Here is a 24,160-nt window from a genome sequence, read left to right as displayed (position 1 = left end):
GCATCCCTTTCCTGATGAACTGTGGTACCAAACAAACTGCTTGTAAATGTAGTTGTCACCAGTTCACGCATCAGTGGAAGTCCAGTGGTTTCCTGCCTTGCCCACTCCTTTGTCCCTTCTTGGAGTCACGCCAGAAGCACTCCTGGATTTGCCCAAAGTGATCATTACTTGCCCAAACATACAATATTCGTTACGGGTGGCTGTTTCCTGGCTGCCAAGCAGTATCAGACAGGCCTCGATCAGCCTCAGACACATGCATCTTGATCAAGTCAAAACCTGTCCTGCCATTAAGGCCCATAAGCAAACCCCAGTGACAGAGGATCCCTCATTTGGGTCCAATGCATGTTCTCAAACACATCACGCATCTGCCTTTTTGATATCACACCGGTTCCTTGCCAAAAAGCCAGCCCCTCCACCCCCACAGGGCATGACAGCTGCCCTTACATCCCCAGAAGCTGCAGGAGGGGAATGGAAACTGCCCTGGCCCCGCTTCATCGCCTCCTTATTCTGGCTCTTGATTCTACCACTGATCCCAATTTTTGCTGCTCATATTTTTGCTCTGAGGGAGTGTAATGTCACTCTGGTTAGGGTGACAAGCTTCCTCACCCATTCCTGACCAAGAGACACTTCTGGCTGGGAAAACAGTAATAATGAGCCGCTTTTGACATTGGATATTTATGCTGCCCTAGCGCCCTTTGCTGCATCCCTGGGTGATTTCTAACCAGGCCTTAATGTGATCCCATTAGTTATCCTACAGCTTTGGGGACATCTAATATACACCCTGTCTGAGCGTGTGCAGCTATGGATATAACCTCTGCAGTCCTCTGCTGCCTCCTCCTAACTCTTCTTACTGCTAATTCAGACATCAAGCTGGAATCTGGCTGAAGAACTGGGCTTAAATATCCTTCCTGGTGCACAGAACAAGTTTGTCCATCATCTGAATAAGCAATGCAAAGTGTCTTTACAATGAAGCATTCAAGAGGGCTAGGCAAAGTAAACAGTAGTCTTTTGTTCAGGCTTGTTTGCCTGAGCAATGTTTTACAACCTTTGGGCCAAGTTTTTCTTTTTATATCAGAAGGGAAAGCAATGCCATTTAGATGGCACAGAAGGCGAATCACAGGACTTGTAAAATTACAGAGGCAGGTAATAAGAATATTATAGGGCGTTTTATAGGTGACATAATTGCAGTTATTTTTGATAATAAAAATCCATTGAAATTAGGATTTGAATTACACATAAATGTAGCCATAGGGCTGTGCTACTAAAATCTCAGCTGAGTACTCGATTCTCATCTAAAAGTGAAACCAGGATTGAATAACCAGCAGCCAATGCTACTCCTCTCCAGTAAGAATAACTAATACAGAGGGAGTGAAATGAAAAGAGCTAGCAATGCGTTTCCCCCCCAGCATATCAAGCAGGTTTTCATACGGAAGCAGTGGTCATCAATCACTACCTCATTACCAACCTGTCATCTGGGTTTAGGCTAAATGTATTCTGGCTTGCTGCCATACTAAATGTTCAATGAAACATCCTTAAGGCTCTCTACAAGTTCAGCTGAAGTCGCACATGCTATACATCAAAGAGGAACATTAGCGTTATCATAGCTTAATAAATAGTGCCATTCTGGCAATGTAATCCTATGTTCTAGAGCTATCTTCCATTCCCAGTATTATACTGCTTAAGTAAACAATCTTGCTGTCTTGTGTGAAGTTTATTTAGTGATAAATGCATGTAAAGATAATTAGTCATACTGTTATAGATACACTTCCATCCCAGCTGAAGAACATGAGCAAAAATAGTATAGGATTTTAAAAGCACACAATGACATAATGAACTTTATCTTGAAGCATTAGTTCATAATTCTTGCATATTGTAGTTTATTATCCAAGTTTCACTGCGTTGGAAGACAATGATGACAGTTGAAGGACCCCAAATCAATGTCTTTTCCAAATAGCATTGAGTTGAATACAGGACTTTTGTATACCTCTGGGATGCAATACAGCCACTAAGATGACTTGAAAATATATTTCAACAGCTGTGAATACTACTTGCTTAGGGAATAACTCCTGACTTAAGTAAGTATACTCATAATTAGTCATTCATTTCCATGCACACTTGGAGCACTAAGTCCTGAATCTGTTTTCAAATTTGAAAATGCTAATAAAACATACATCTAGATTCTAAAGTGGCAGAAGCTTCAAGAGGCACCTTAAAGCAAAGCTTAATAACACGTTTTTATATCTGTGAATCAGTTCAGCCACTGAACATTATTTTAAAATAATGAAAAATCAACTAGAAATTTAAGAATACTTTTTTTGTCCTTGTATAAAATGTTCATTTATAAATGAAACACTACATTTGTCATGCAATCAGGCCATACTATTCCTTAACTAAATATGAGAAATAGCTCCAATATGTTCAGTCACAGATTTTACAAATTATTTTAAGTATGTAGCAGAAAACCTGTCTTGACTAGTAAGCTTTGTTCTATGCAAAACACATTGAACTTAAACCATGGATTCAAGCCCTTACCTATATCCGACACTGTTCCTTCCCATTGTGTATTGATCTAAGTAAAACCCCTGCACCAACCCTTGACATAAGTACAGCTGGCAAGGGAGAAAAATTATGAGTCAGCGCCCTTCCTCTACTAATGTAGATGTAAAGAAAAAGTTACACACCAAAGAGTGCTCCCCACATTACAGTAACTCAAGAGAAGTTAGGAACACTTTTCAACAAATGAAGAATAAAGATTGCATGGTGTTTGGATGGTGTCCTTCTTGAGAAGGGATGGCAGAAGGTCCTGTTTTTAGAGCACGTGTCCTGCTTGGCAATAACAATGCTGGATGCAGAGTCCTTCCTGCACGTGGTCACTGAGGCATACATCCATGAGGAAAGGCAATTCACTTTTTTAACTGAAGTTCCGACAAACTGGAGAGAGAGGCTGCTAAATGATTCTTTGGTCTGAACAAGGCTTATGATGTATACTGCTTGCTTAAACTAGGCTCTCCCTTTCCTGTTCTATTGCCTCATCTTCTAAGCCACTTAACTAGAAGTCAGTCTTGGGACAAATTTGGTTGCCTGTGGAGTCTTAGCAACAAAGACTGGATTTCTGGATATACATCTGGAGAATGAACTTGTCCTTTCAACTTTGAGTTGTCTCACTTTTTGCTTGCCTACTTCACAACCTTTAAGTTGTCTCGTGCCTGTCTCGTGCCTACGTGACCTCGTAGCAAGGCCTCTGCTACGAAATGGTGATGCTCAAATAGTTGCATTTAGTGCTTAGAAAAGGTGAGATGTCAAGAAGCAGTGGCAGTTGCACAGTTCCGGCACTCCTGAGAGCAGTAAGAGTGTATTTTGTGTGGTTCCTACTCAGGACTGCAAGGAAAAGCCATGATAAGGTTTTCCTTTTACTCTTTCTATTTCTGCACATATACAAAAGGACAGGCACCAAAATTGCTGTTAATAGTGTGTAATAATGGAGCTTAAAAAGCTTACACAGATTTAATTTAAGCCAAACGTTAGATGCAAAACACACGGCTTCCATCAACTGCTTTAGTAATAACTTCAGCAGAAGCAAGATCAGAATTTATGTTCTTAAAAGTTATACATTGTTAGGCTGTACTTTTTTTTTTTTTTACAAAGATACTAAAAAAAAAAAATGCAAAAAAATACATATTGTATGTGAAAGTCTCGCTAGATCCTTGACAAAAAGAAGACTGTTCTCATAGGACCACAGCACTAAACAGGTCTGTCTTTAACCCTAACCTTAATTCAAGTGGCATTTTAGAGGTCTTCTACAACGCTGTTAGCCAGCTTAATTCAGAAACTGAAAGTAATCATTAAACAAAACAACAGTGAGAAAGGGCATTAAAAGATGTATCAATTAAAGTTGTACTATCATTTTCTTGTGTATTTGGTGCACAACAAGGGAAGGGGAAAAACTGTGCTTGGCTTTCTACATACCTTTTTTCACAAAAGCAGCCTGCAAATGGACTTGCAGCAGGTCTGTCCTCCCTGGCTGATAGGTTATACACTTAGCTGCCTGACCAAGGAATTTGGATCGAGATCCTTTAGTGCAGAAATTATCAGATTTACAATGCTTCTGACAGCTTTTGCTTCTGAAGTTTCAATTTGGTTGCTAGACTAAATTATTGCAACATCCACGTAGCATCACTACAAATTTTTATTATCTACTTCTTTAGGTTGGTTTGGTTTGGTGGGGTTTTTTTTCCCCTCTCCCTATAAATATACATGGGTCAGGATCCTGTGAGAGCTCAGAGGACTTAGTGTCCAGCTGTTCTTCCATATGTTCTCTAGGCCAACACCTGCTGCAGAGAAACTACCAAGACCTCATGGTTGGCAAACTGCTCTAATTCCACTCAGCTTGCAGGTTGAAAGGTCACTCCTTTAATGTAGTCAGTTTGTGGCTTCCACATTAAAGAGAGGGAGTTGCTATCACTGCTGGAGCTCTATTTTGTGAAATCCAGTGACAATAAAACCAGATGCCCTCCACTTTCATAATTGCTTTAACTGTCTAGCACATCTTAGAAAAATAACTTCTAGGGCCTGATGAGAGGACGAGCCAACCTCTCCACGAACAAGAGAACCTTATAACTCAAAGCTATGACATTACTCAAGGACCCTAAAGAACTGGCTGAAGGCATGGTCTGAGGACAAGATTAATTTCCTCTTCTTTTTATTTCACAGATACTATGAAAAGAGAATAGAAGATAAAGAGGCTTTTTTCTACTCTCTAACTCCGACTATAGGGGAGCCTGTAAGATCAAAAGAAGATGAAGAACAGAGCAGAAAAGGCTGTATGTGAAGAAAGCAAATGCTATGAATAGAATCTAACAGGATCTTAAACAAAACTTTCGATAAACAATGATGACCCTAAGTAACTAAATACAATGTGACTACTACACTGTAGCCCTTCAGCACTAAATTCCATAGACAAATCAGAGCGTGAAAATGGGTTCAAGGGACACAGCAGTACATCATCCAATTGTACTAAAAATTGGCACACCTTATTAAAAACTTTACCTGGTTATCCTTTCTTAACATGACAGGAAAACATGTCTTTTTTCTGGCTGGAGTTTATACACACTTAAGTAATCAGTGCTGAATCCCAAGAGGAAAAATATTTCAGATGCCTACTGAATTAAGACAGAACAGAAAAGTAAGAAAGTAGATATGGTATACACAAATAATAGGTGTAGATTTATGGAACAGCATAGACCAGAATTTCTAAATATTCCCCATTGCAGAGAAGCGGGCCACAGTCACTGACCTGGCATAAGATGAGAAAATGGGAAAGCAGGCTGTATCCTTCCACTGTCCCACCTTACCTATTTCCGAAACTAGAGAAAAGGCAGTTTTCTCTAACACGGGAGTCAGGGCACTCCAACTTGTCTGAACAAACGTCGCAGTTTCATGGAGGTGAGTCTGTACCATCATTAGCTCTACGTGATCCAAACTCCGTGGCAGCTCTGAATAGAACCATGGGACCTGACACTGGATTGACACACACAGACATGTACCACAGAAAGAATAACATCACTTTATAAACCAAGGGCAGTCTAGAAGACTACCCAGCAACCACAAGACTAGCCTAGAAGTGCGCACAAGTAATACCTCCATCTACAAGTCATTGTTCATTTTCAAACATGCAGCTTACGCAGGGAGAAGAGAATTAGACCTTTGTTCACACAAACACATTTACAGCAAACGTAACAAAGTTTAATGACACTACTTTTTAATGACACTACAAATTAATTCATTTTCCTGATTTCAATGTTAAAATTGCATCGGTACATTTTTTCACTTTTATTATATTTCTAAGAGAGAATCCTTTCTGTTCATATGTGCAGTTTGAACAGCTGTATATGATGCCAAATGCAAACATTTAAGGGACATTCCAGCATATTAAGTTTAACCCTCATTTCTGTCTCAATGATAGATGCAAGAATTCCAACTAGGTTGATTTTATGAACCAGTTAAATGATTTGTATTCAGAGCAACATTAAAAAACCCCATGACAAAGTGTACTTGAACAAAAATACCCTGCTTGTGACACATTCTTTACAACTAATGTGTTTTCATTTTTCACATGTTGCATCTCATTTATTTTATTCAGGCACACATAGTTAAATCTACAAGATATGGTAAGCTTCCAATACCTTTGAAATAATAAATCATTTCTTACAGATGTTTTCACCCACTGCAAGGCTGCTGCTCATTAATCAAACACTATCAGTATCCATCACTGCCCAGTGCTAAGCAGGAAAGGCACCTCATTTTGAGTTTTGACTTTTATTCACTGGTTAGTCCCTGACCCTTCTACTACCGCATGCTTACTAGAAATATGGAAACCCCTACTGCATGGCAGATCTTACTACAAAGAGTTTTAGAAGGAGTGTTATAAAAGCAGAAGCATATTTTTCTTCAAGAACTGAAGGAAACAAAGTCAGGCTGCTCTTCAAATTGGGAACACAAATGCAACCACATTGTCTTCAAAGCTCTTTTCCAAGACGTAAGTAAAATGTAACCATGTAAGCAAACTATTTCTGGTCTAGATCTTTTCATATCTGAAATGTTGCAATAAATATATATTAGGCACTATGCAAGGTATGTTGCATTTTTGATAAATTATTAAAATTTCATTTCAGAAAACAGTACGTAGGATACAATACATCTTCAACAGCATAATCCTATGGGGGAAAATTTAAAGAAAATGGTACAATGCAAGTAAGACATTATCTGATAAAAAATTTCAACTTCCTTGTAATCATTGAGAAATTGCTGGATTCATGCCAATAATGCAAAATAAAATTTGCATTATTTAATCTGATACTGTGGCCATTATACATCTTTTTCAAAATACCGGAATAGAAATGACATTTGGTGAAGCAGCACAAATTGCAAGTGGTTAGGAATGAAGATTTCTGTAGCTCCAAGAAACAGCCTGAATGTTTGCCAGCAAGAACACAGTCTAGCTTCTCCACAGCACTTTTACAGTACTGAGCCCTTTTAGTGCTAAGTCTCACTACTCCCATATGATAGTACAGAAGAACGCAGAGTCAGCCAGGAGGCCAATAGCCAGAACCCAAGACTCACTCTCAGCAGAGCATCACACCACATTGCTTCCCTCCAGTGATCTACTGTGCTGCATGATTTATATTTTTGTTATTAACCAAGTGAAAAATTAAAGGCAATGAACGTGGCTTCCAGTTAAAAACAACTACCATCTCCTGCCACAGCTGCAATTCACGCAACTCTCCTTTAACTAAACATTTTGTTTGCATATTCTATGGCTTTCTGAATGAACATTGAACATCACACTTGTATCTAAGATTATGCACCCTGCAAGGCAGATCAAACACATTCCATTCTTGCAAGCATGGCAGGTCTACAGAAGCGACTGAGCTACAATATGTATTTTCTATGCTTCAATACAATAAAGGGCACATTCAGCACATGCAAGGGCCCATATCTGCATTTGAAAAATACGGAACCAACTTGCCAGTGTAGTGGGTGTATTAAGATTCTTATGTCCCTATGATTTAAAAAGAGCTGAGATTTCAAAACTTCCTTTACTTAATTTTACTGGGCTTTCCAGGAAAAGCTGTGCACAAAGAAGGCATGGATTGTAACAATTTGGGGTGATTTCTTTAGTTTCTATCTATTGGGAGAAGGAAGTAAGGTTTTTTTAAGGCAAATTAACTCCAAGTGTTATTATCAAGCAGCTACTACAGCAACAAAACAGGCAGGAACTTTATCCCAGCGATTAGTACAGACACCACAATCGAGTACCTCACGCTTCCGGCACAGAATGGTCACTGTGTCAATCTCCCCCAACTCTGCAAATTTCCTTCTGCTAGGAACAGGCAAGAACTCAAACTCCGAGTGTAAGGAGACACACAGGCAATTTAAAATCCCATAATCTGGGACAACTTCAGGATCTGTAGTAGTCTTGCACTCAAGCTAACCACGCTAACCCCTAGCATAGCACGCCATGCCTCGAGCTCCTGTGCTGAAGCTGCAGAGGAGGCTGCAGGAACCGGGCTCAGCTGTCGCCTCGGGCTCCCGCAAGGAAGAGCTCTGCCAGCCCACCAGGGCCATCCTGAGCTTTGTATGGCACACGTGGGGAATAAGGGACCTCACCCAGGGGAGGATCAAATAATTAAAACTGCCTAAAATCTATTCAGAACAGGCACCGCAACGCTTCACGTTTTGGACTTTCCCTTTTTCCTTAGCCACCAAGAGTGTTTCTTCTACAGCACAGTTGCAGAATATCAAACTCAGGAGCCACAAGCAACATAAAAATGTAAACAGCTGCTGTTTGGTCGCCCAAGTATGTAAAATCTTCTTGAGAGCACTTTTTTTGGTTTTGAAGTAACCCTTATCTACCTTTCTAAAGGTTAAGAAATCTTCTCCCAGATAAAAATTTAGCCATCATTTTTCACCTACAAAAGATTTGTCTTGGGCCATAATAGCAGCATCAAGCCTGTGTTTCCCAGCGAAGAGAAAAGCAATCACGTCTAAGTCACTTGTATATTGAAATAATGAATTGTGATATTTTCAATGTCTAACTACTAAACAATATACTAACCATAAAATTAGAATAGCTGTTTCTTTTAGAAGACATCTTTCGTTCTCATTTAAAAAATCCAATGTATTAGAGAAAAAGCTATAAATATTGTACTATTGAGACATGGTCTTTGATAATGGTTAATGATGTCATCTCAATTTAAATAACAACCAGGTACTGAAATTTCACTATCTACTAAACTTTTAGAATCTATTTAAAAATACACATCACACTCAAATAAACACCATCTATTATCATTAGTCACAAACCAACAATGAATTACTTCTAACAAAAAAAATCCTAAGAAATCTGCAGTGAGCTATACCATTTTCCATTACATCAATGAAACAATAACAAACAAAACCTTGACAATTCTTAGAAATGTAGTAATACACCACAAGTTTCTACTTGGTAAGTGACTAGTAATTTCAACACAATTGCAGTATTAATATTAAAGATTAATTGGCTGAAACCTGTTGATCTTTAAATTCGCATTATTCATTTTTTTCTTCCTATGAAACTAATCACCAAAGATGATTAGAGGGGATGTTGAATCATCATACTAGCTGTTGAATGCATTTTCACTTTCTCTAACGGTTCATGTTCAGCTTACTACATTTTTAGCACAAATGAATGAACAATAGCCAAAGGATTTCCTGTGAAACAAAACACTGTCAAGGACAATGTTTGGAAAATATTTTCCTTTGTTAGATAAACATGTAATTTGTATTAGCATTATCCGAACACTCTGAGTACTTAGGATGCTTATTTCTGTCTTCTAATCTTGTAAACATTGTTTTATAAAGACAATTTACAGTAAATGTAGCATTAATACACTGACAGCAGTAACAGCACAAACAGTGAATCTTAATTACTGTATATACCCCACACCTTGTGACATCACCAAGAAAGTGACAAATTTTTAATATGGTCTGGTACTATAGAATGTGCACAGAAGACTATCTATGTGACTTTATGCACAAGGAATGTCAAATTTGATCTCAAGTCTATAGGACACACCAGTATGCTACACAAACCCAGCGAAATATTTGCATACATGTTAAGCTTTCTTTTAAAAAACTTGCCCTGTGATACATACTATAATATTTATACGCTTATCCTAATTATATACACAGTATCAGTAATCATTAACATATGTATTTACACTGTGTCTTTTAATTTCACAGTAAAAGCAGCCATATGACTGGCATCCCCAAAAAGTATAGATTAGAATAGTAAAGAACAATTTTCAACTACCATGACCACGACAAGTGGTTCAAAAGCCTGGATAATCTCTATCCACTCAAAATTTGAGATACAGCAGCAAAAATAGTTACATAGCTTAAAGATTACGTACTATAGTGAACATGTAAAATTTTCTTCTCAGATACTTGTTGACTTTAAAAACTACCTTCCCATTAAAACTAAAGAGATCTAGAAGGCAGTGGATGTGCCTTCCCATGATGGTAGAAGCTATTGTATTGGATAAGAAAATTACAAATACTACTGGAATAGGAAAGATTTTCAGTTAATGTGTTGAGCCTGAAGGAAGGACTGAGGGATTCCCTCGGGCACAGACCACAGGCAAGGAAGGCTAGAGGTCTCAGAAGGCCCTCGAACTGTGAATCCCACCCAGACAAACAGAATCGCTAGTGAGTGTGTCCCAAAAATTGGAAGAGCAAAAGTAAGAAAACTTGTGGTTTGAGATAAGAACAGTTTAATAATCGGGAAAAAGAAATAATAATTATAATTATGATAATAATAATAAAGATAATAATAAATAATTGTAATGAAAAGGAAAACAAGAGAGAGAGGGGAACAAAACCCGGGGCGGGGGGGGGGGGGGGAACAAACCACCACCAAAAAACAAGGGATGCAACTGCTCACCACCCGCCGACCGATGCCCAGCCAGTCCCCGAGCAGCGATCGCAGCCCCCCGGCCAACTCCCCCAGTTTCTATACTGAGCATGACATCATATGGTATGGAATAGCCCTTTGGCCAGTTTGGATCAACTACCCTGGCTGTGCCCCCTCCCAGCTTCTTGTGCACCCGGCAGAGCATGGGAAGCTGAAAAGTCCTTGACTAATGCAAACATTACTTAGCAACGACAAAAACATCAGTGTGTTATCAACATTATTTTCATACTAAATCCAAAACACAGCACTGTATTAGCTACTAGGAAGAAAATTAACTCTATCCCAGCCGAAACCAGGACAGTATGAAGGACCAGAATTGGCCTCAAGCACACCCAGGTTCCAGGATTTTCCCCTGAAATGAGGTAACTGCCCTTCATTATACCAAACTGTTCCTAGATCAACATAGGCCTGACTACCAAGCAGCGATGAAAAGGGAAGCAGATGACTGAGGAGCCCAAGACAACCACCGACTCATCCAGAAGCCTTGAGCCCTGCCTGTGCCCCGCCGTGGCTTCCCAGGGACCACTCTCTCGAAACAGAGAAGTGGCAGAGCAAGAAGGTTTCCTAAAGCAATCTCTAAAAGCCCTTCAACAAGTACTACAAATCCACCACACAAAGCCAGGTTTTGTCTTAGTTTGTCAATTCAGTTCAACAAGCAGATACACCCCTTGTTGAGTGGGCAGTGAAAGGAAGATGAGTTCAGAAACGTTATACTTATGAGACATAAATGCGTACAGGAAGACTGCTTAAAACTTTATTCATTAACACGAAAAAGTGCTTGCCATCTTCTCACCAGTAACTGGCACTAAACAAGTGAGATTTTGATACACTTCCTACTTCTGTACAATCTTTAAAAATAAAAAAATTAAATGCAACAAGCCTAGGTTTTTAACCAGCCTTTTATCCTTTGTAAGTAAGATGAAGGAAAGTAAGGAATTTCTAAATCTGTTCTTTAAATTTTGTATTGTGTCAGTCCTCCTATAGTATTAGGTAGAACAATGTTTCAAAAAATGTCTGATTGCATTAAATACATATCAGACCACATGCACTCTCCTTACAAGGAAAGAGAGCTCAACTAAAGTAAATGGATGAGCACCCACTTACCAGCTGTATTTTAGATGGCTGTTCATTCTGTGTCTGAATATTAACGTGGAATTAAAAAGATAGTAGCATAATTAATAGTTTTACATCTAAAAGATAAAAGTAACTGACTCGTGGAGTGAACATTCGGAAACAACAGGTAAGCAAGCAAAACTCTTTTCTTTAGGTGTAAAGCACTGAAGTGTGTAACATCAGAATATGAAAATGCAATATCTAACATCACCATTTTTTTCAATATTTTCTTTTCTCATGTACTTCTCAAACATCAAAATGCTTAAAAATAAATGCTTGAATAAACTCCCGAAACATGCTAAATAATGTTAGATGAATTAGTCTACTAAAATATTAAGAACTTTAACTACTCTGAAAACAATATGAATCAAATTGATTTAATCATTATATTTAGATGAGTATTTCTTCAGCGAAACTGTCCAGCATCTTAGAAAGAGACAGGAGAGTGTTTTGTAAAACATGCAGTAGAGATCGTTATGCTAAGTAGTTTGTTGGTAGGAAAGATAAGTAAATAAGAGCATGAAAATCTGTGTAATTTGCAAGTGAATAACTTAAGGATGCCCAAGGGCAGGTTATTAGTATTTTTTGGAAGTGTCCTAAGACCATTAATAATAAATAAGCTGTTTTGTGCATCTGAGCCCTAAAAGCTTTAAACTGCCTAGTGCTTCCGATGTGTATTACGAATGTTCCACCAATATCCAGAGCAGTAGTGAGGACTACAGAACTGGAAGAACAGCTTACTACAAATACCAGTAGTAGAAAAAGATGCCTCAAGCATAAAAATTCTTGGATGTATGTACATTGTTGGTCTCCAGGAAAGATGGTGCACTGGGAATAAAAGCACGTTCAAACATCTGCTATAAGCATGTAAGAAGAGGTTCTTTCACAGAGTTCCTTTTCTAATATAACTATATTCCTTTTATTTTTTAATGGCAAAATGTTTTTAGATTAAAGAGTAGCAGAAGATGAGAATAACACAAATATTGAGGACTAACGAGTTTTGTATTAAAACCAATTTATGGTGCAATTTGTTTATAATACTCTTCGGACGAGACATGAAAAACTTCAGACATACAGTGTTACAGAAGGGTGCATTCATCCTCCAAGCTGTGAGCCATGAGCTAAGGCTCTCCAGGAGGCAGACTATATAGAAGTCCTATACTTGACTGCACAGACTTGTGTAGACCTTCTTCCTTGGGACTTCATTTCATGCAGTTGCAGTTCAATGTGCAGTTTTGATCCTGTTCTGTACTAAATTGCAAATGCATCTATCACTAGCCTTCTCATGGATCTTTATTTAAAAAAAAAAAAAAAAAAACTTTTTAAATTTAATTTTAAAATTATTCAGGTTACTGTAAGGCAATTGCAAAATATTTTGAATTGCTTTTGTCCAAATCCTGCCACTGCTCTTCGTCACTGTTGCTCTTCAAACTGTCAAAAGTACTCTCTCCGATTTCATGACTCATCTTGATGATTTCATTCTCATTATATCTCATACCAAAGTCTCACAGCTTTTCGCAGCTACATGGATTTGAATATTTTGTTTTGTCACAATAAAATGTAATTCCAAGTGTTCTCCCTGGCTCTGCAGCCTGTATTATCTTTTACTGCATAAGGATACTGATGCCTGAAAGGCCACTGTTGTCACCATTTAAAATCCTGGGTGAAAAGCACCGTCTTTGCAAGATTCTGAGACAGTGACAACCCTTGTCTACAAATGTCAATAAAACCAATGCAGAAACGAAGCTAGGCACACATTTATTTTGAGTATCTAGCTGATCACATTTCCAACAACATCATTCTTTCCTGCACTACCTTCCAACATATTATTTTTCTCCCCTGCTTGTTGTGTTTTATCTGGTCTTTAGGCTTCAGCTTCCTTGCAGCAAAAACTGTATCACCTATGAAGTGTCAAAATACTTATGAAATTACAAAGTAATACAAAACAACACCAAAAAAAAACCCCAAAATAGAGCTGAAGATCCTAAGAGCCTAAGGCTGCGCAATGCTTGTACTACAGTTCCATCTTTTAACCAAGACGCATTATATTTTACATGACTTGCTACATTACCGCTGAGCCAAACAGGTCTTCGCAGAGAAGCCTAAAAGCATAATTTTAGGGAACATCTTAAATGCCAAAACCCAGAAAACAATTCTGAAAAACAACCAACCAACAGATAAATCCTGGATATGTCTTCAAATGACTCTGCCTCTAAACTTTTCCCTTTAGAGGTGATAAGTGAAATAGCAAGTGAAGAGAAAAAGAAAACTCAGAAATACAAGGTAGAACAAAACCAGAGAAGCAAACAAATAAAAGTCTGTTCACAACCTGAAATGAGAACTATTTTGAACATGACATATTTCCTCCATAAATGTCTGTGCTGGCCACGGGCCTACGGGTCCCATATGCAGATTTCATGTCCTCCAAATTTAGTTTATGAATCAGGAGTACGATGCACAATTTTTTCCTATAGCACAAGCAAAATGAACATCTGTTCACTTTTTGCCACGTAGGTTTATATCTGTGTGGGTGGGTGTGAACAGAGCTCTTGATGTGTAATATTCTTCCCATCTGCACACCAGGTGGCACTGCATAGTTAATCAGAAGATAATAACAGGCATGAGGAGATTACTTACTTTTTGGGGAAGAGACAGTAAATCAATCTCTCAGGGTTTTTTTTAAAAACAAGGTACATCAATGCTTGGACTTTTAATTTCTTTTTTTGGTGTGTAATTTCATTCCAATCAATGGAATCATCTGATTATATTATTGTTTGAATGCTATGTTAATTAACTATGAATGACTGCAATTATCACAAAGGTTCTTTCCACAAGGGATTTCATTTTTTTCTTTTTTATGTACGGTTTTAACCCTTGCAAGCAGGATATACTGTTTAGGATATATCCAAGCAACAATCTGCTTGGATATACTCTGTATGCTCATCTAACCTACCGTTTTGCAGTATTTAATAGAAACCCTGAACACCCTAATGCAATAAAACTGACTTTACAGCAATTCAACATCACAAGATGGAGGAAGAAACAAGAAAGCTTCATTACTAGCTGCATTTGCCCTATAATGAGAAGTTCACTAGAAAGTTAGTGCTGCACTTTTAAGCCTACAGACACTGAAGTGTCTAAGCAATTTCTGGGAATGGGGGCTTAAGATTTTTTAAAATATTTTACCAAATAAAACAATCTTTGAAGATATGTTTTTATCTGATCTTTATATAAAGAGAATGTAAATGTTATATAAAACGCCTATGTTATGATAAAATGTTACAGAATAAGGATAGAGGTTTGTGTAAAAGTCTGCAGAAAATGTGTTTATGGTGATAGCCTTTCTATATATTTGTTTGACTGTCATATGAAACATGTCCTTAAATACTTTAAATATTTAGGTCATTCATTTTCATTCAATTAAATAGTTGTATAAAAAATTTGTTTTGTATTTTCTCTTTCAAAAAGAATATACAATGCTTTGTGGAGTCTTAGAAGACAGAATAACAGAATCCTGTTTTCCAAAGAATGTAGCTGAACTTCAAGAAGGATGAGTAATAAAAGCCTCCTATTTCTCTATTTGCTCTGATAGCCAAGCGAGGCACATACACATGGACATTTTTTGTAAAAATCTTAAGTATTCTACCCTGAAAATCAACCAAGAGACACAGTAACACAAAGCATTCAGACTACTCTGTTCTCTGTAAGATACCCTTCACTGCCTTACTTTGCTGTCTCTGAGGACCATGTGCTTTCTCCTCTAGCCCCTCACCCCATCATTGATTTATCCTTTTGCTCTCAGCATGCTGATTCTCTATTGCCCTGAGTCTCTATGGTGTTTACAGAAGGCAGCAACTGATGCAAGACTTTTTTTTTAATAGCAAAATTTTCAAACTGGTTTGTCAGCTTAATCACAAATTCTTCACAAACATTTCTTATCAGAAAGCAGAGCTGATTCTAGGTAGAGCATGTTGAGTGTAATCTATCAAATCTGGAAAGGATTTTTTTCCTATGCATAGTTTTAGAGGTCAGTTTTAAAACTTTGAAAGTTCAATTGGGAGATTTAATTCCTATTCGTTAATGTTTGCGAATAACAAAATAAAACCAAAAGACTTGTAACTGGAAGATAAATGGAATTTTAAAATGAAAATTTTAAGGACTCTCATTTTATATCTCTACTTCTTAATCTGCATTTTTAATTGCCCATTGAAATAAGACTGTGTAAGTTTAGAAATTGCAGCAAACTAAATGACAATGAAAAGAGAACTAAAAAATATAGTAGAGACTCCCAGAATATATTTAACAGGTTGTTCCACCCTTTGTTTGGCTGCTGCCTTTTAGTCCTGTGAAAAAATTCTCATATGTGCTATTGTCTATCATTACTTTTGATGTAAGAAACTGAGGTTCATGGACTATGCTTTAATACTTATGTTAGCTGTAATCTAAAATCAGGACTACTGGAGAAAAACAGAAGAATGGTCTATCTCTTAGGTCCTTGTATGCAAAACACAAGATAACGTCTGCTGCCAGATGTTGCAAAATATACATCTTTTGTAGAGAGGAAACTGAGAGGACATGAGAGTAAATGATGTACAGGGAAGAGGCAATTCACATATTGACCCTCTAGAAATAAACAGAAGTACAGCATTAAGAACTAGTTGGATGAAACACAGTTCAGATAAACATAGGCATGGCAAACAAAACATTTGCCTAAACATAGGCAAAACCCAGGAGACTGAAGGAAAGAACTACCAAAAGCAAAAAAGGTAACAGGCAATCCTGTGACTGAGATTCAGCTATGACTTGTTCTGAGGTTCTGCTATCAGAGGGCAGCGCTGGCTTCCAGTGTGCCACTGCCCAGATAGATCTCTTTCTTTACCACTTAGCCAGGTAACTATGAAAGCTTTTCCTCAGATCTAGTCTTGCTAGTTCAATATATGTCTTTGTAACCCCAAATTCCACATCAGTCTCTACAACATTATACACACAGCCACAGCCTAATTGGGAAAGATAAGATGGTGCAAAATAAAATATTACGGAGGTAAGGTGTGACTCAAAGTGTGCCTCAAACGCAGAAGTTGCCGAAGGTTGGTGACACATACCGACCATCTGTTCGTTTTCAGGTCTAGTACAAGGTGTTCTTCTGAGCTTTAAACAGTGACCTAAATGCACCAGACTTACTGGCTGAAGAGAGTCTTTCACCTTAAGATAAACCATCATAGTCTCAATGCCTCAGTAAGCAAAGACTTGAAGCTAAGCACCTTTTTTTATTATTATTTATTTTAGAGTAAGGCTGTTAACCTCTATGCTTTTGGGAACTTCTTCGGAATTCTTTACCCTTCAGGTCTGAAACAGAGCAAATACATTGACTAGACCACGCTTTTAATACCTTTCCAAACAGCTCTCACAAAAAGCCTTTGCTATTCATTTTTCTTCAATACGGTCACTTGCTAGAAGTGATCAAACCTCAGTCACCTATGCTTTACCTTCCATAGACCCAGCTAAGGAGTGTACTTTCCTTACCTTACGCAACATTCTCACAGAGCAATAGATTTTTCCTGATGCATAACTGCATAGAAAATAGCTTTCAAAGTTCTCTTTGCATCTCCACCTGCCCTCATGTAGCTGGCTATTTACAAGTACTCTTTCATTTCATGAGTCACATGGACTCTTGTGCAATCCTGACTAATAAATTCTTGAGTTCCATCTCACTTGCAAGACTAAAGGTATGCTCTTCAAAAATCACACTGCTATGAAAAAATCCTCTCACAGCGTACTCCCTCGTCCCATCAGGGACTTAATCTTCTTTTACGCACCCATTCACTTTTTCTTTCTTCCACTAATAGGGAAGATTGAAAACTACCATGTTTATTTTCCATGAAGGTACAGATTCATTCAGAAGCAAATTACAACAAACAAACAAACAGACAATTTCTATTTTATGTAAGTAGTACTCTCTAATTATTTTACTCCCATGATTTAGGTAATGTTTAAATGTGACATTTCATTGAATATATGTTTGTTCAGTAGGCAAAGAACACAAAAAGAAATACAGTACTGACTCATTATGGAAAAACTGCTGTTGTTGAGAGTTTATAAATGCTCTAGTGCATTAATATAGCTAACCCTAGAAATCTGTAACCCCTTGGTTTGTCCTCCATCTCTCACTACCAGTATGCAAGGCCACATTAGTGTCCAGTGTCTTACACAGTACTGTAAAAGAGAGATGACAGGCAGACATGGGGGTACAGAGGGGGGCCAACTTCATCATGAATGCAAGGTAGCTTCCAGTAATAAAACTTTGTAGGAACACATAATCCTTCATTAGCATTTATACCCTCTGTTTCCTAATACAATCAGTGAACACATGGTTTACAGGAGAATTATGCTTCAGATACCTTCTCCTGTTTATTCAAATTCTGGCTGTGTCCCTTTACCTAGAATCTGTATGGCACAATGTTGTCTATATACATTTCCAACAAAAAATATTTTATATTAGAATAACTTTATTAAGGTCAGAAAATAAACTCACATACATAAAACAAACATTCCAATCCTATGTGTAAAGTGCTCAGTGGTCATTTTTGCTAACCTTTAACTGAGCTGTTATTTTAAATTTATGAGTCAGAAATGCAGGGGAATCATGCTGATGTTCCAAAAATGACTGATAATTTTTTCGTAAATGCTAGACTCTCAGAAAACAAATGTTTATTTATGAATTAATCCCTCATTGGTGAGATTTCACAAAGCAGTTTGAAAGACATAGATTAAAACAGTAAAGATGATAAGTTGGACCATTGCCTTGTATACAATTACATCAAAATATGACACATCAGAAATTCCTATACATGGAAGGTCTCTAACAATGTGAGGATTTAACATTATATAAATCACAACGCTCTGTACTATAATCACATGACAGAATAGACCTGCGAAGCTTATTATACTGCATACCCAGATGGTAAACAACAGTTGTCGCTGTGCTAAGAATTACATCTCTGTAATCAATAATAGGAAGGAGGAACAGTTGGACAACTTGTTTCCTATTATGTTCACTTAGGCAACGTCTAGATCAATAAAGAGCATTAAGCCTCATACCAACTGTAGACGATGCCTGCTCAACATGCCTATCATATGGTAGCGATGGGTCCAGCTGTACTTCAAAATACTTGTAAATGGATAACAATTCTAATCTAACATTAAAAAGAAGCAATGATTCAAATAGCAGGCAGGTGCAGGACTTCTTTAGCATATGAGAGAAGACAGACCTACGATGCCAGTTTTAGTATAAGTCAAAGTCAGCTTATTTTGTTAACCCATCCTATAATTACATTTCACTACAGACTATCTGAAGGATGTTATATGGAGGAAAGAAAAAAAGCAACCAAGCATGGTATCACTGGCTTACATATAGACTCAGTAATTATGTGGGTATAGTAAGCTGTTGGCAAAAATTGAAAACTGAACTTGTGTAAGGCTCTAGGCCAATATTCTAGGCAATTAATTACAAGTAATTTTTTAGTTCATCCATTTTTTAACTATTTAAACAAACAATAAATCCTACATTCTCATCTTACTTAAAAATCTATCATATAAATGTGAAAATTTTAACAAATAACTGTCTTAAGAAAGCTAGCTTTAGCTTCCTGGTTTTTAAATTTTCCTTATATTCCATAATTTCATAATTCATCAAATTGAAGCTGTCTCACATCATGCTATTAACACAGATACAAGTCCCAGTTTATTCTTAGACAGTCATTCAATTTCAAGATGACAAAACACAGGACAGTGAGCTCTCCTTACCTATTCCAATAAAGACTGCTTCATAGCCATCTTTTTTCAAGGTACGGAGTGTCATTCCATCCATTGCAAGGCCTTTACTAAAAATTATCTGAAAGAATGAAAGATTACTTGCTTTTAATGTGATAATGTAAAAATAATTTTTATCATGTCCTGCATACAGACATCTCACAGGATCTTCTAGCAAACAAACAAAGCAAATTCCTCCCCCCCCCCCCAGCCATGCTTAAAAGGCCAGGTTGGCTCTGATTTAAGCAACTGGCCCAAACCAGATACGGGTAAAATGTACCTTCAGATCATTCTCACATGGGGGCCACCACAGGCTAGCTTGGTTCCTGCTGTAAGCTAAAAGAGTTAAAGCAAGCTAAACAAACAAACAAAAAAGCCTGTCTACAGAACACAATACTGAAGTAAAGCTGAAAATGGCAGTTTTCTACTGCGAGTAAATCGCTGTATTCACTGCTGTCTACAAAAGGTTGTTTTCCCATGTGAAAATCAGAATTTAAGAAACACGATGTGGAAGCAAGAACCTCCTTTAGGGAATATGTGCTAAACGGAACAATCACCCAGCACACCAACCAAAAACCAAGCAGTTTAGGTTATTGCAGAAACATTAGTGAAAGTATGGGCCTCTTACAGAGGAATAAAGAAAATACAAGACGTGACACTATTCTGTATTAACAGGGGTTCTGAACAGAAAACCAAGCAGTATTTTCCCGCACAGTATCGGGCACTTGGTAAGCCTCCAAGTACGCAGAATGCAATGCCAGTCCCAAGGGAAGGATGGTATTGCTTTGTGTTGCACCCTCAAAGCTCACAGCCTGAATTTTGCACTGACACCACTAGCTAGAACACCTTTATGCCAAAAATTCTTAGTGAAGCCAATGGTGTTTCTGTGGATTCAGAAAATCTGCCTGCAAAAGACTGGGCCAGAGATGGCCGTAAGTCTGGAGAATGTTCTCTGCAAAGTACAACATCCCCTACTTGCTCATAATGAAGCGGACTGTTCTGCATGGTAAACTAACAAAGGTTTTCAAAATTATGGATGAGATCGGTTTTGATTTAAACTTGCAATTGTTTAATGCTAATTTAGACAAGCAACAATGCCCAGAGTGCAGTGATTGGTGCTCATTTATTGAAAGAAATGTCACAGTAATGAAAATGCACCTACAATCTACACTTGTTTCACTTCAACTACTACTCACTTCCAGAAGCAAAAGCTGAAAAATATTTGTAGAGTAATGTTCCACCAGCAATCCTGCTTTGGGCAGCCACTGCACAGGTTGAGCAACTACAGCTGTTATAAGAGTGAGACAGGGAAGAGTGTTTGCTGCGTGTTCAGCAAACCAACTATAGCAGTCTCCTGTGTAGCGGTCGTGCAATTGAAGATACACACACCTTTTGCTCATCTCTCCTAACCCCAAGGCTTTTGAGTGCATAAAGTGTGTGTGATTCCTCTTCTGATATTTTGTACTTCTTGACACGGGTATGTGTGTTTTTATCTCCTTACTTTAGACTCTCTGAACTTGAATGTTTTCCCCCAGTTTTTGTTATATCACTTGTGTATTCACTTTACAAAATGCCACGCTCCATTGTGTAAGCACTATACTTTGTGATCCTAACAGTTCTGTCTTCATGTCATCGTACATCTTGTTATTGAACCTGTCTATATTCTTACAATATACTATATTCTATATTCTATAGTCTTGTATAATATACTTTTCCTATTGGTGAAAAAAAGGCAGATGTAAAATACAGTGTACAATACTTAAAACACCGATTTTTTTTTGTCTTTGGAGATTTAGTATAAATTTTATCAGAGGTGAAAGCTGTGTACAGTTGTAATCCTTTCAAGAATACAGGCTACATCCTCACTGGCAACAAAATGCATCCCATAAATTGTCATTACATTTTTTTATCCTATTGTGTACATATGTTATGAAAACCTAATGAAGGAATTTAAATGGCAATACTATTTTATGTGGGGATTCATAATACTCCTAGGGCCTAGCTCTGTAATCCTTATTCAGCTGACTAATTCTTACTAATTTCAGTAGAATTACTTGAATAAACAGCAGTACCGAGCATTTACACAATACAGCACCTTCCACCACAGATTTGAAATGCTTTAAGTAAACACCAGAAAATATTTCCAGCTTATAGGGGTATAAAGCTAAGGTACATAGTTAACCAGGTTGCCAAAGGGTCAATTGCAAAACAATGGCAGAGCTTGGAAGCAAATTTACATTGAGATTCTCTGCTGCACTTCAAAACTGCAGAGGACTTGCAGGTCAAGATGACATGGTGGCTCTACCAGTTCATTCTGGAGACCTTGTCATAGCCTTGGGGAACTGAGTTTTGCAGAGGGTTCCCAGGAGCCTATGCCCAGCAATTTTGTCTAAAATTGTCTCAGTCCTCTGTTTTTAGCCCCATCCCTAACTCAACCTCCATTCTGTCAGTCTTTTCAAGGCTTGCAAAGTGATTGTTAGAGTGGAAAAATAGACCTGTAGCATTTAAAGCCTTATCTTACATCTTACCAGCATTTTTATAAAACCTGGGCAGGATGAGGTTCTCACTTGGGTCTTGTGACAACAGTCTACTCCTTTTACAATATGAACCAAAACGAAAGATTCCAAGAAGAATTTCTTGCTTCACTGAATGCTTTAGTTCCATGTTAACAATATATTCTTCCTCCTGGTACTCAAAAACTTGATCTAGTGATGCATTCTACATTTGTAACTTCTATTAAAATGTGCAGCAGTTGTAAATACTATCTAAATCTTCAGCTCAAGCCCTAAATTAACAATAAAGCAATGTTCCCATTATTTATAAACAACACACATTTGTTTAACAGAATAACGCATAACTATCGCTTTCAAAAAAGTTGAATGAGTGTTATTGTTTATAATAGATGATCATGTTAACACTTTGTTTAATTGGATGCATTTTATTATAAAATTAACATGGATGCAAGACTGTATTATAAACCATTAAGAAAAAACTCAGGGAGAGGGAACGAAAGGAGAAGTATCAAATATGAATGTTTTAAGTAGTGCCAAACTTGCATGAAAAAAACTCGATTAAAAAAATCAAATCATTCCAATAGCTACATTGAACCCCTAAAGCAATTTAGGAATTTGTTTCTTACAGACAATTAATCACATGCAGGCATGCCAGATGAGAACTATTGATTGCCCTTTTCCAAACTAGTGGCATTCAGACAGGAGACAGACAAATGCCCTGAGCAAGAGGAAGCATCTTCCTGCCTCTGTCTAGCGTAGCTTTTAATTGTTCTTTACTAATGTGCATGACATTTTGCTGTTAATCTTTGGCAGAGTTCTTGTTCTTTTTCCTTTGAGCTATACATAGGCAGGATATATTTTTCATTACCTTCACTCCAAGATCCTTCATAAGCTCAGCTTCAAAATTCACTACATCATACGGCAATCGGAACTGGGGGATTTCAGACGTACTAAAATAAATAAAAACGCCTGTGAAATACTTCCAGCTATTAGGAAGAAAGGATTTTTTTAGTTGTTAAAAATTCAATACTTATAACACACTTTAGTTAATTTTGATGTATGTGAATGGAAATGTGCTGAAGCTTGACTATTGTTTTTTTTTAATTGTTAGAGTGACAAAACAGCATTATTCACTCAATGCTAAAAATATAGGCCAGGAAGGTGGTATCTTGAGGCCAACCCTGCCCACACTTGTAGGTAACCATTTAACATATGTTAAGCTTGGGTTCAAAAGAGCTTCAGCTCCGCTCTTTTTGTGCACCAGAATATGTAACACTGAACAAACTTAAGACATTCATTTAAGAAACGATCTTACAGCTACTAAAAGCAAAGTGATCTTCTAGCAATCATTCATTAAGCTATCCAATTAGAAGAATCAAATTTTCCATAATTTTTTTTTAAAAGTGTTGCATATGCTATTTTGAGCAATGGTATTTAAAACTGTACCCTCCTCTGTTCCTACTTCATAAATTTTTTATGATCTTTCAGGACGGACAAAGTCAGTAATTTTCTACCAGCTCTTGGTCTCAAGTCTGCTTTTTGACTTAACGTTTATTAGCTGGCATTTTTTCCTCCTGGGAAAGATTAGGAATGACATCTTCAAGTTCCCAGAATCACAGCTCTCCTGTATGGGAAAACTGCAGTGCCAGCATAGAATCTCTGCTTATATCTACTGGTACAGATCTTTATCTCCAATGAAATGACATCTACTTACGCCAGTTCAAAATCTCTCTCATAAAACACATTACAGGTAAACACAGTGAAATTCTATTTTAGATACTTTTGTTCAATGAAGATAAAAAAACCCTGACTATGCAGAAAAGTGAAAATCTCTCCTCAGATATTTCTAAGCTTCAAACAGTCTAAAATGTTGTCAAATTAATGGATCTATAATTTCCATAACAAAGCTGGCACAAGAGATTCACTGTGGCTTCATTTTACATATTGTTAGTGACCACACCATCTTTAACATCTAACTTAGGCCAGAAGGATTTTATTTCTTTTAAGTTGCATCAACTTTAATTATACTGATAAGAAACTGATGTTCCTCCTTATCATTTCTAATACTGCCCTTTTTTAACCTTTCCTGACCAGTGTGCAATGAAAAGTGTTCTAAATATCAGATACAATGAACGTGTCACGACAATACAACTTTCATAGGTCATGCTAAGTAAAAAGGTGTCTGAGGCAGAAACTAATGTATCAATATGATTCT

At 37.4% G+C, this 24,160-nt stretch overlaps 1 protein-coding gene across 5 annotated transcripts in view; it reads right to left on the bottom strand.

Moving 5' to 3' along the window:
- DPYD (dihydropyrimidine dehydrogenase) overlaps positions 1 to 24,160 on the bottom strand; it is a 369,002-nt gene that overhangs the window by 220,851 nt on the left and 123,991 nt on the right. For all 5 annotated transcript variants that reach the window (XM_075508301.1, XM_075508306.1, XM_075508302.1 and 2 more), the window contains 2 exons: positions 22,814 to 22,895; positions 19,427 to 19,514 (listed from right to left, as the gene is read on the bottom strand). In XM_075508301.1, coding sequence (XP_075364416.1) covers positions 19,427 to 19,514; positions 22,814 to 22,895 — 170 coding nt within the window. The remainder of the gene's footprint in view (positions 1 to 19,426; positions 19,515 to 22,813; positions 22,896 to 24,160) is intronic.

Source organism: Mycteria americana, chromosome 7 (assembly GCF_035582795.1).
Source record: "Mycteria americana isolate JAX WOST 10 ecotype Jacksonville Zoo and Gardens chromosome 7, USCA_MyAme_1.0, whole genome shotgun sequence".
NCBI lineage: Eukaryota > Metazoa > Chordata > Aves > Ciconiiformes > Ciconiidae > Mycteria > Mycteria americana.
This window is presented reverse-complemented; position numbering and strand designations above follow the sequence as displayed.